General features: G+C 42.9%; 1 protein-coding gene across 5 annotated transcripts in view; it reads left to right on the forward strand.

Moving 5' to 3' along the window:
* The window catches only part of cacna2d4a (calcium channel, voltage-dependent, alpha 2/delta subunit 4a), a 110,501-nt gene that overhangs the window by 78,923 nt on the left and 17,794 nt on the right, over positions 1 to 13,784 (forward strand). For all 5 annotated transcript variants that reach the window (XM_070548969.1, XM_070548971.1, XM_070548972.1 and 2 more), the window contains one exon: positions 13,201 to 13,262. In XM_070548969.1, coding sequence (XP_070405070.1) covers positions 13,201 to 13,262 — 62 coding nt within the window. The remainder of the gene's footprint in view (positions 1 to 13,200; positions 13,263 to 13,784) is intronic.

A 13,784-nucleotide genomic window follows, 5' to 3' on the forward strand; every position in this document is an offset into this window, starting at 1 on the left:
ATTTTATTTAAATTTCTGGATTGAAAAGATGAAAAAACATGCAGGAGCAAGCAATATTAGGATGAAAGCTGCCTTTGCATTGATTTCAGTGATCGGGCATGACAGAAATCTGTGTCTGAAATTATTTCCTTGCTGCTTCTTTCTGCAGCAGAATATTATAAAACATAGCTGCTGTGAGATTATGGACTGTGTAAACCTTGAAAAAGACATATATTTTTAATAGGAGACCAGGAAAATGAAGAAAAAGTTCTCTGAACCGTTTGTTCTGTTCCGTCTCCTGATGAATGTTTGACATTTGCAGTGATGAGCTGCAATTATGTGTTTGTGAGACTGACTGAAGGAAAAAGAACACAAATGGCATTTGTGAGCAAGGAAAGCTGTAATCTGTGTGCATGTCTGTGTCGATCTCACTGTCTCTCTGACAGTTCTGACATGCACGAGTGTTTGTACAACACTGAGCTTATCTGTACAAATAAACAGAGGAGAGCGAGGCACGAAAGAAAAAAGGCATCTGTTCAGATCAACTGTAATCTTGCTGTCCACAGTCGCTTCAGATAAATCACACTTCACGACTTCAAACGAAGCTCAAGAGCTTTGCAGCGCTGACTTGAAGAATGTCTCATTCTTATCAACTTAATAAGTGAGAATACTTTTATTGGGTCAATCAATTTATTATGTTTTAAATAAAAAATCTGATTATGGAGACAAATTCTAATATTTGATAGTTACTACTTATAAAACCTTTTGAAAATTACTTTTCTGATCATGTTTATTCAACATTTTCCCTTCAAAACTAGAAAGGTTACACCACAGAAACATTTTACCTACAATATTTTTTCTGCTGAAATGTCCCATTTTGATGTTCAGGATACAGGTGACAGCTGGCACACCTCTAAATATACTGAGAACCAATCACACAATCAACAAGCAGCAATAAGAATAGACACAGAATATCTTTGATTTATCTTCCAAACACAAATCAGCTGAGATTAGGATGTGTGTGTGAAGACTTGAGCAGAATTCATTTGTTCATAACCTTATGTATTTAGAGATTCTTTTGGCCAATCCATCAATTTTCTTCTGTTTTTCCAAGTCATAAACAAGTCCAAAAGTGAAAACTAGACATCCCTCTCTCCACCGACACTCTCAAACCCCTCCTGAGGCATCCCTAAGTATTCCCAAGGTGGGGAAGTCCTCCACAGGGAGGCATCTTAGTCAGGGGTCTGAATGATATCGGAAACTTTATTTGATGTGGAAGAGCAGAGAGGATGAAGTGAGTCTGATCACCCAAAATACGAAGGTATTTTCAGGTGCTGGATTCTGAAATCTCAATATTTCAGTCACAATCTAAATCTCATGACCTCATGTGAGAATAAAAACCAAAAGAGCTCCCTGATCACTGAGGACAGTGAGGGTCCTGAAAGGGAACATTCCATCTTTTATATGTTTGGAATCATGGACTCAATATTTGAAAGAGCTGGCTTTCCTCTCAGCTGCTCCACACTTTGCTGTGGATTGTCCAAGTTCACGCTGTGGGTCACGTCTTTAATATGTCAACACAACCGCATCATGGGGGGCGGCCAAGATGGCGGAGTGAGTAGACGCCTTCTATCGAGTTCTGCACAGAAAGTTTGTGAACAACGGTAAAACCTCAACTTTATGCTGCCGACAATAACAATTCACTAAACAAGAGAAAATACAGTAATTATAGGGCAAGAATGCCGAACCAGAAAGGAGCGAAAAGGGGACTGGAAATTTCCAAGTCTAAGATAGCGCCTGAGGATGCTAATGAGAAGAGTGCTACGCCCAGCAACGTGCTAATGGATAGCTTTCATAACTACGCAGCTACTGCAGTAGCACTCAAGCTAGCCGAAGTTGCCACGCTTAAAATAATTTTTCTGGGGATGTGTTACACTCTGACTGTGACACCTTAGGACACTGCCTCTGCTCAATAATCAGACACAATAACAGTACATTCATTGCAGTAAATATATATGGTTACAGTAATAAAACAGAAAATGATAAATTACTCGACTCCTTAGAAGAAAGAGTTCATTTCTGGCTCTCCAAATACCCAAATTCAGTCCTATTAATTGGTGGAGACTTTAACATCGCTTTAGATAATACGGTTGATAGGTGGCCTCCAGGGCAGCAATCCTCATACAGTGCAAACTTTAAAAATTTTATGGGAAAATTTAATGTTGTGGATATTTGGAGAAAAAAATTTCCAGATGATAGACTCTTTACTTGGAGCAATAAGACAGGATCCAGGCAATCACGTATTGACTTCTGGGTTGTTTCTGACTGCATTGATAAAGATAATATTACCGTTAATATACATGCCACCACCCTCACTGATCATAGAGCAATTCACATTAACGTCCAAATGTTTACACTGGATAATATACCTCATAATTTCTCTTATTGGAAATTAAATAACTCTTTGCTAAAAGATAAAATGGTTAACATGCAGATTCATAAATTAATTGGTTATTATTGGAATAAAGATAACAGGGAGAAATCCTTTTGTAGAAATTGGGAACTTTTTAAATTTGAAGCATGCAAATTCTTGAGAAGATACGGGAGTCACATTGCTAAATTAAGGAAAGTTGAAGAATAAGACGGAATAAGCAGAATTGCCTCTTATTACCAGAAGTCGCCAGAAGAAATCTCAGAGGAAGATAAATTAAGTTTACTAGAACTTCAAAATAAACTGGACGGTTTATATCGACGCATGGCTGAGGGTGCTTTTGTAAGATCCAGGAAGAGGTGGCTGGAGGAGCACGAACAAAATTCTGCTTACTTTTTCAGGCTTGAAAAATACAGATCAAAAATGAACTCTATTCATCAACTAAATATTAATGGCATTGTCTCTGACAATCCTAGAGAAATTTCACATTTCTGTGCCGAATTCTATACTAAACTATACAACTCAAAATATAATGAGGTTGTCTCAACAGGATTTCTCAATAATATTAAAAACCTAAAAACAATTGTTGTGGAAGATAGAAGTTATTGTGACAGCCCTCTGACTTTGGAGGAAGTCTGTACTTCCATTTCTGCACTTAAGGCCAATAAATCTCCCGGCACATATGGTTTGACTGCAGAGTTTTATAAATCTTTTTCTAATCTCCTGGCCCCGTTTTTACTGCAGGTTTTTACAGAAAGTATAAATAACACCCTCCCTCCAACTCTTACTCAAGGTCTTATAACACTTATTCCAAAACCAAACAAAGACTTACTTTTTATTGATAATTGGAGACCCATCTCCCTGCTCAATAATGACTATAAGATTATGGCTTTAATACTTGCTAACAGGATTAAAGAGGTCTTGGACACAATTATTGATGAGACACAATCAGGCTTTATGAGAAATAGACACATTTCTAATAACATTAGACTGGTTTTGGATTTACTTGATTACTCTGAATTGGTATCTGACAATAGCTTCATTCTCTTCCTGGATTTTTATAAGGCTTTTGATACAATTGAACATCAATTTATTTTCCACTCTTTGGAAAAATTTGGCTTCGGCAGGTTTTTCTGTAAAGCTGTCAAAACCTTATACACAAATGGCAATAGTTCTATTAAAATGATTAACGGCTCCACCCCGAGATTTGACCTGAAACGTGGTATTCGCCAAGGATGTCCTATTTCACCATATTTATTTTTACTTTGTACACAAATTCTTGCAACTAATATTTCAAACAGTGTTGTACAAGGAATCACCATAGCTGATAAGGAGCTCGTGATTAGCCAGTTAGCCGATGATACCACACTCTTCTTGAAAAATGCAAAGCAAATCCCTTCAGCTCTTAGTGTGATTAGTGACTTCTCTGAGGCCTCTGGTTTATGTCTAAATCTAAAAAAGTGTGAGTTGCTTGCAATTAAAGACTGCCCTGCAAATACTGTCTGTAATATTTCTGTTAAACAGCAAGTCACATACCTGGGACTGTTAATATCTTAAGATCAAAAATCAAGATGCTCTTTAAACTTCACTCCAATTATACAGAAAACCCTAAAAACGTTCAACCGGTGGCTGCAGAGGGACTTGTCTTTGAAAGGTAGAGTGTTAATTACTAAAGCTGAAGGGTTATCCCGATTAACATATGCTGCTCTCTCTTTACATCTGGACAAGGAAATTGGTAAAGATATTGACCGTATGCTCTTTAATCTTATATGGAAAAACCGTACGCATTATATTAGGAAAACTGTTGTGATGAATAAGTACGAATCAGGTGGGCTTAACGTCCTAGACTTTTCTACTTTAAATAACACTTTCAAAATTAATTGGGCTAAACATTTTCTTAAAAACCCTACCTCTATCTGGAACCTTATACCATATCATATTTTCTCTCGTTTTGGTGGCTTTAATTTTATTTTAAATTGTAATTACAATGTTGAGAAACTCCCTATAAAACTTTCATCCTTCCATAAGCAAGTCCTCTTAGCGTGGACCCTCATTTATAAACACAACTTCTCACCTCACAAATATCTTATCTGGAACAACAGAGATATTTTATTTGAAGAAAAAAAAGTCACTTTTCCTGGAAACTTGGGTCCAGAATGGGATCCTAATGGTGGCTCAGTTGGTTAATAAAGAGGGACAACTACTTACAATGACTTTATTGCCCTATATAATTTCCCAATCAGTGTTCAGGAATTCTCAATGGTGCTTGGTGCCATACCCTCAGGGACTTTAATGTTATATAAAAACACTGACAGCTCAATATCTACCTCAGTCACTCTCCCTGATCCAGTTGTCACCAATAGGAAAAATCTGCTTTTCTCTAGAACTTGGTAACAGCAATAAGAGAATACGTAGTTTATTCCAGGAAGATATCGTCTCTCTCCCGTATATAATATCTTATTGGAACTGATATGTTCCAGATATCAAATGGAAGACAGTCTGGATGATCCCCCAGAAATACTTGATTGTAAATAAGGTGAAAGAAGTCTCATTTAAACTTCTACATAAATGTTATCCAGCCAGTCATTACATGGTAAAATTTAAAAGGGACATAAATACTAATTGTACTTTCTGTGGTGATCATCCAAAAACTGTGACACATCTCTTTTGGTGCTGTTCTTTTACACAAAGATTCTGGAAGAAACTAAGCAGGTTTGTTAATGTCCATATTTTAAGGGAGTTTTCTTTACGATGGGAAAATGTTTTATTCTGTTTATTTAAGTTCCTCGTGGAGAATGATAAATGTTTTTTATGATAAATCTGTTAATACTTTTAGCTAAATTCTTTATTCATAAATGTAAGTTTACTAACAAAACACCATATTTCTGTCATTTTTTAAGGATGTGGAATTGTACATAAAATCAATATCAGAATCCACCAACAAAAAGGCTCTCAAAACAATATATATATGTGAATTTTTGTGTGTATTCTTATAATTGTTTCTTTTTTCTTTTACCCCTGGCTTTGTGTGTTCATGTTCTGCTGTTTTGTAAACTTTTTCGTTTCGTTTCGTTTCTATGTTGTATACTCATTGTTTGTTAATTAAAGTTTATATATGAAAAAATAAACCGCATCATCTGCAAAAAGAGTATTCCTAACATTCTTCTTCTTCTGCTTCTTCTTCTGCTGCTGCTTCTTCTTCTGCTTGTCCTCCTCCTCCTTTTCCTACTCCTTTTTCTTCTACTCCTTCTTCTTCTACTCCTTCTTCATCTTCTTCTTTTTCTTCTTCTTCTCCTTCTTCTTCTTCTTCTTCTTCTTCTTCTTCTTCTTCTTCTTCTTCTTCTTCTCTAGTGGTAGAGTGTCAGCCCTGAGATTTGGAAATCGGGGCTCAAATCCCGGTCGGGTCATACCGAGGACTTTAAAAATGGGACTCAAAGCCTCCTTGCTTGACACTCTGCTTTAAGGGCTTGGACTGGGAGGGGGGGATAAAACCACCAACTTTAAGATTCTAACATGCTATATCAACCAGGGGTCATAATGTTATGGCTCATTTGTTTTATTATTATAGTTCTCACTAGATCAGGGGTACTCGCATAAAAAATTCACTTGATGTTGAGGGCCGGATCGTGGGGTGGGGGCTGCTGGTAGGGCAGCCATGTTTGGTTCAAATGAAAAGGGATTCCCTTTTTTAAAATAATTTAGAATCTATTCTTCCTCCCTTTATCCTGTCTTCACTAATATTAAATCATGTGCATATGATCTTTTTTTCATGTTTTCTTCACTGGTTTTTAGTTTATTTCTGGTTTTCTTCTTCGGTAAACTTCATCTTCTTTATGTTCCAGTGTCCGAGAGGAAGAGAGAAAAATGAATTGACCTTCCCACTACTGGCCTTATTTCCATTGTCCTTTCTTAAACTCAGCCACTGTGTCTGTTTCATTTATTGGCTTCCACGCGCGCGTGTGTGTGTGTGTGTGTGTGTGTGTGTGTGTGTGTGTGTGTGTGTGTGTGTGTGTGTGTGTGTGTGTGTGTGTGTGTGTTTCTATATATTTAGCCTGCACTCTAGGGTCTAACTAAAAGAACCATGAAGAGTGACTCCATTTACTGGTCATTTAGCACAGGCTGACCTTCAGCAGCACGAGACACAATAACACCCTAAGAGACGTGCACATGCACAAACGTGTTAAATGAAATCCGACTGTGTGTGTTGGAGCCTGTTTATGCAACTGTTTTCATGAATGTGGATAGGTGGATGCTGAAGGATAAGGTGACATTTACATGGAGCTGCAGACTAAAACCACCTGAGTAATGCTTGCCTCATCCTTCACTGCCAGTTGTGTAGGAAAGTGTGGTGTCTAAAAAATACAAAAGGTCCTCTCTAAAGTCAGTGTTGTGTCAGCGAACTCTAAAGGAAGCCGACTCTCACAGCTTGATGGGATGAAATGCTGCTTTTGTGCCAAAAACACATTAAAACCTTGCTTTGTTTTCATGTTAATACATAAATCTTATTAGATATGTGTGTTTCTCTCCAAAAACATTAATCTTTATATAGCATGATTAATTAAATAGAAAATATGGGGGGATAGGGGGGGGGTCCTGGAGGGTGTGTAGAAGTTCGCCCAACCAATCGACATGTGCTTTGTGGATTTGAAGAAGGCATCGACCACGTCCCTTGGGGATCCTGTGGGTACTTCAGGAGTATGGGGTAGCAGGCTCTCTGATAGGGGCTGTTAGGTCTCTGTATGACCGGTGTCAGAGCTTGGTCCACATAAGTGAGTGAGAACTGAGGTCCACCAAGGCTGCCCTTTGTCACTGATTCTGTTCATAACTTTTTTGGACAGGATTTCTAGCTTCAGCCAAGGTGTTGAAGGGATCTGTTTTGGTAGCCTGAGGATCAGCAGCCGAGTGGGAAGCAGCTGGGATGAGAATCAGCTCCTCTAAATCCGAGACCTTGGTCCTGAGTAGGAAAAGGGTAGAATGCCTTTTCCGAGTCAGGGATGAGGTCCTGCCACAAGTACAGGAGTGTATCTTGTATCTTATTCACGCCGTCGTCGTCTTCCTCCGCTTACCCGGGTCCGGGTCGCGGGGGCAGCATCCCAACTAGGGAGCTCCAGACCATCCTCTCCCCGGCCACCTCCACCAGCTCCTCCGGCAGGACCCCAAGGCGTTCCCGGACCAGATTGGAGATGTAACCTCTCCAACGTGTCCTGGGTCGACCCGGGGGCCTCCTGCCGGCAGGACATCCCCGAAACACCTCCCCAGGGAGGCATCCAGGAGGCATCCTGACCAGATGCCCAAACCACCTCAACTGGCTCCTTTCGATCCGGAGGAGAAGCGGTTCTACTCCGAGTCCCTCCCGAATGTCCGAGCTCCTCACCCTATCTCTAAGGCTGAGCCCGGCCACCCTACAGAGGAAACTCATTTCGGCCGCTTGTATCCGCAATCTCGTTCTTTTGGTCATTACCCAAAGCTCATGACCATAGGTGAGGATTGGGACGTAGATTGACCGGTAAATCGAGAGCCTGGCTTTCTGGCTCAGCTCTCTCTTAACCACAACAGATCGGCTCAGCGTCCGCATCACTGCAGATGCTGATCCAATCCGCCTGTCGATCTCCCTGTCCCTCCTTCCCTCACTCATGAACAAGACCCCGAGATACTTAAACTCCTCCACTTGAGGTTGGACCTCTCTCCCGACCCTGAGTTGGCAAGCCACCCTTTTCCGGTCGAGAACCATGGTCTCAGATTTGGAGGTGCTGATCCTCTTCTCAGCCGCTTCACACTCGGCCGCGAACCTACCCAGCAAGAGCTGAAGGTCAGAGCTGGATGAATCTAGGAGGACCACATCATCCGCAAAAAGCAGAGATGAGATTCTCCTGCCACCAAACTCAACACACTCCACACCACGGCTGTGCCTAGAAATTCTGTCCATATAGGTAATGAACAGAACCGGTGACAAAGGGCAGCCCTGGCGGAGTCCAACCCTCACCAGGAACAGGTCCGACTTTCTACCGGCTATGTGGACCAAACTCGGGCTCCTCTGGTAAAGGGACTGAATGGCCCTTAACAGAAAGCCACCCACCCCATACTCCTGGAGCGTCCCCCACAGGGTGCCCCTGGGGACACGGTCATAAGCCTTCTCCAAATCCACAAAACACATGTGGATTGGTTGGGCAAACTCCCATGCCCCCTCCATCACCCTTGCAAGGGTATAGAGCTGGTCCACAGTTCCAAGGCCAGGACGAAAACCACATTGTTCCTCCTCAATCTGAGATTCAATTATCGATCGGACCCTCCTCTCCAGTACCTTGGAGTAGACCTTTCCAGGGAGGCTGAGGAGTGTGATCCCCTATAGTTGGAACACATCCTCAGATCACCCTTCTTAAAGATGGGGACCACCACCCCGGTCTGCCACTCCACAGGAACCACCCTCGATGACCACGCAATGTTGCAGAGACGTGTCAACCATGACAGCCCTACAACATCCATAGACTTGAGATACCCAGGACGAACCTCATCCGCCCCCGGGGCTCCGCCGCTTTGTAGTTGTTTGACTACCTCAGCCACTTCTGCCCCCGAGATTGGACAGTCCATCCCCAGGTCTCCCGGCTCTGGTTCCTCCTCGGAATGTGCATAGGTGGGATTGAGGAGCTCCTCAAAGTATTCCTTCCACCGTCCGACTATAGCCTCAGTTGACGTCAGCAGCTCACCGTCCCCACTGTAAACAGTGTGAGCGAGTTGCTGCCTTCCTCTCCTGAGGCACTGGACAGTTTGCCAGAACCTCTTTGGAGCCGATCGATAGTCTTTCTCCATGGCCTCACCAAAATCCTCCCACGCCCGAGATTTTGCCTCGGCAACTGCCACTGCTGTACCCCGTTTGGCTATCCGGTACCTGTCTGCTGCCTCCGGAGACCCATAGCCCAGCCACGCCCTGTAGGCCACGCTCTGTACGCTTCTTCAGCCTGACGGCTCCCCGAAACTCTGGTCTCCACCAGCGGGTACGGGTGTTGCCACCACGACTGGCACCGTACATCTTGCGACCACAGCTAGCAACAGCCGCCTCAACAATCGCAGAGTGCAACAAGGCCCACTCGGAGTCAATGTCCCCCACTGCTCTCGGGACGCGGTCAAAGCTCTGCCGGAGGTTGGAGTTGAAGACCGTCTTAACAGGTTCCTCTGCCAGGCGTTCCCAGCAGACCCTCACTATGCGTTTGGGTCTGCCAGGTCTACGCGGCATCTTCCCCTGCCATCTGATCCAACTCACCACCAGGTGGTGATCAGTTGACAGCTCCACTCCTCTCTTCTCTCGGGTGTCCAAAACATATGGCCGCAGGTCAGATGATACGACTACAAAGTCTATCATCGACCTGCGACCTAGGCTGCCCTGGTACCAAGTGTACCGGTGGGCATCCTTATGTTCGAACATGGTGTTCGTTATGGCCAAACTGCGGCTTGCACAGAAGCCCAATAACGAAACACCACTCGAGTTCAGATTAGGCGGGCCGTTCCTCCCAGTCACACCCCTCCAGGTCAAGCTGTCATTGCTCACGTGAGCATTGAAGTCCACCAGCAAGACAATGGAGTCCCCTGATGGAACATTATCTAGCACTCGTGCCAGGGACTCCAAAAAGTGTGGGTACTCTGAACTGATATTTGGCCCATAAGCACAAACAACAGTCAGGACCCTTTCCCCAACCCAAAGGCGCAGGGAAGCTACCCTCTTGTCCCCTGGAGTAAACCCCAACACACAGGCAGAGAGTCTTGGGGCTAACGAAAAGCCAACCCCAGCCCTCCGCCTCTCACCCGGAGCAACTCCAGCAAAGGAGACAGTCCAACCCCTCTCAAGGACTTGGGTTCCATAGCCAATGCTACGTGTCGAGGTGAGTCCGACTATATCTAGCCGGTACCGCTCAACCTCTGCCACAAGTTCCTGCTCCTTCCCCGCCAGCGAGGTGACGTTCCATGTCCCAAAAACCAGTTTTCTTGTCTGGGGATTGGACCGCCAAGGCTCCCGCCTTGGTCTGCCACCCGATCTACACTGCACCAGACCCTTCATGTTCCTCCTGCGGGTGGTGGGTCCACAGTTGGATGAGCCCATGTATGCGGTTCGGGCTGGGCCCGGCCGTGCTCGGCCGGGCCCCATGGGCGAAAGCCCGGCCACCAGGCGCTCGCTCACGGGCCCCAACCCCAGGCCTGGCTCCAGGGTGGGACCCCGGTAACCCTCCGGGCCGGGTACTCCGACTCTTTCATTTTTTTCAAGCTGAACAACCTTTAAAGTGTTTAATGTTTGCAAACTGCAGACATACATTCAGGGACCAGTTAGACACTTTTAATTAGATTTGACCTCTCAGCCTCTAATGCTGCTGCCCTCTTTAATGGTCTTTATCAGAGGGTACTGGGGCAGTGGATGACTTCAAGGTCAGAATCACTGAGGAGAATATGAGAAAGGAAGTTCTTGCACAAACAAATTTGTAGTTAAGTATTTCACTAGGGAAATCAATACCTAATACATTAATCCGGACTGAAATTGAAATCACCTGTGCGTGTTAATCTGTAGACACTAACACTTGTGACATTACTGAACAACCTTCTAGGAGCTGATAAACACTCTCCAATCAGCCAACGCCTTTCCCTGTGCTTGTGTGACTGATTATGGGCTGATTACCATTGCAGCCCAACATCACAACCGATTTTAAACAAAATGGACAAAACGATGATGCACAAAAACAAAAACAAAAAAAACCCACACATTACCTGATGCATTAAGCCTTAAAACATGTTTTCATGCTCTTATAATACGTGTATCCTCATGAGGGCTTGTCACTTAAGGTATATTTTTAACTGCGGTGATCTATAATTTATCACTTAATAACATTTTGTCAGTATAATTGAGATTAATGTTCATTTCTATGAACAAAGCTGCTCCTTATGGGATTGGAAAGGTAATTTCACATTAAGAGAGGGAGACTAATTATTATTAGTCACTCTGATCGATTACACCACTCAGGAAGCGTTTTAGCAATTAAAAGTTTTGACAGAAATTGCTGCTAAAGGAAACCGGTGTTAAATATTTAATTTTTCAATGGAGTTGTGGCTGGGCTGTGTGCACATTTCTGTCATATAAAGTTAGATTGCTATCATGTCTTAAAATGGTTGATCTGTTAAGTTCTGTTGCTCTGAATGTTTCTCCAGTAAAATTTTGCACTTGGAGGTGGATGTGTGTGCGCGTGCGTGTGTGCGTGCGTACGTGCGTGCGTGTGTGCGTGCGTGCGTGTGTGTGTGTGTGTGTGTGTGTGTGTGTGTGTGTGTGTGTGTGTGTGTGTGTGTGTGTGTGTGTGTGTGTGTGTGTGTGTGTGTGTGTGGTTACAGTTTATTTTTTCACATTAACTTTTAGACAGAAAAGCTGACAGACAAATAGCCCTAAGCTGACTTAAGCAACTGCTCTGCTCTGAGCACATATGTGTGAGTCATGCACAAATGCATTCTAATTCTTGGCATTTTCATGATAGAGTGGCACAGAGAAGTTTGACACACGCTAAGAATAGTTCAAGCTGCAGAGTTACTGCGAAAGGATTTTCAGATTCCACGTGAGGCAAGCAGAGCATCAACTAAAATGCTGCTTAGAAATGACCAATTTTAAAGATGTTTAGAGACACAAAATATTTTGCAGAGAATAATAATAAAAAAAACTAAAACATAAAAAGATTAAATCTGCTTCAGATGGCTAAATAGATTATTGCCCACACCAGGATTTGAACTCACATGGCAAAATTAGGATGGCAGGCAGGCAGGTACATTAACTACTGGACTACCATAGTCAATATAGCAAGCGACTCGTCCAAGACGCTGTTGTGAATGTTAGAGTGGGCATGAGTGGAGCTTCGCTGAAGCTAACTATTTTATTTTTGGGCAGCAGTAGCTCAACAGGTTGAGCGGGTTGTCCAGTAATTGGAAGGTTGCAGGTTCAATCAAGCTCTGGACAGAGAACTCTGCTGTTGTGTCCTTGGGCAAGACACTTAACCCACCTTGCCTGCTGGTGGTGGTCGGAGGGACCGGTGGCGCCTGTGCTCGGCAGCCTCGCCTCTGTCAGCGTGCCCCAGGGCAGCTGTAGCTACATCGTAGCTCATCACCATCAGTGTGTGATTATGTGTGTGAATGGATGAATGATACACTGTAGTGTAAAGCGCTTTGGAGTCCTTACTCTGAGAGGCGCTATACAAGTGCTGGTCATTTATCATTTATTTCTGGGTATAAATTCAGGCTGACAAAAATAACTCCTATTTAAGATCAATGGCATCTCGATAGTGCCAATGGTAATATTTTATCATGTACTGTACTTGTTCTCAAAGGTTTAAAATATCATGATATGGAACCTTTAAATATTAAAAAAATAAGAACTGCTCCACATCCCGGTCATTTTTAGTGTGAAAAATCTGCACATGTTGTTTATAATGTCGCTCATTACCATCAGATTTCTTTTATGTGAAACACAACTACGATGTTTCCCTAAACCTCACAAGGGAAGATTGAAGGAGAAATCATCACAGATTAAATTCACACAATTATGAGTCTATGATCTGTAGCTTTACAATCACTCAATCCTGTTTGTCTTCTTCAGTCAGGCACAAAGTTAACATTTAATATTGCCTTTATTTGTGGGTCATGACTTTAACCAGAAGATTCCTGCACTTAGCTCCAAAGAAGAATCATAATCAGCTTCACTTTTGTGAATAAATCCTTCGCACTTGTTATTTTTTCTGCTTCACTGATATTTTTGTGTCTTTGTCTCACTACAGCTGTTGGGGTCCAGATGTCGTTGGAGGTGCTTGAGTCCAGGTTTTGGGCCATCGCAGCTCAAGTAGGACCCTCCGTCTCACTATGATTGCTGTTAATGATATTGTTCACAAAAACTTTATGTTTTTATCTTTATTGATGTGTTTTCACTCATCATAGAAGAAAATAAGCCTTTTAAATTTTAACAATGACAGACTAAAACACAGATATCCCAGACTAATGAACAAAATCATTAGGATTAAATCTGGTATATTAAATATGCTTCTGAGAGGAGATTGGAAGGAGAAACCCTATTCTGGTTCTATATGACATTGTGAGGTCTCAAAGGAATACGGAAAGGTTTGATCAAATGAAGACGGGGAAAAGAAAAAAAGGGAAATCACAAGGATCAGGCACAGAAACAGAAGCATGGGCCAGAAGGACAGAAACAGGCTAAGACCACTGACAAGGCTGAGAAAACAAGGACAATATATGCTGGGTGGCTTGATTATAGAGTAACTGAAGCTGTGGTACTGCAGAGAGACAGACAGCAGTGTGTATTAGAGCAGAACCAATAGACCTGGGGGCAGTGTTGTGCCCGAATGTG

Source organism: Nothobranchius furzeri, chromosome 1, assembly GCF_043380555.1.
Source record: "Nothobranchius furzeri strain GRZ-AD chromosome 1, NfurGRZ-RIMD1, whole genome shotgun sequence".
Taxonomy (NCBI): Eukaryota; Metazoa; Chordata; class Actinopteri; order Cyprinodontiformes; family Nothobranchiidae; genus Nothobranchius; species Nothobranchius furzeri.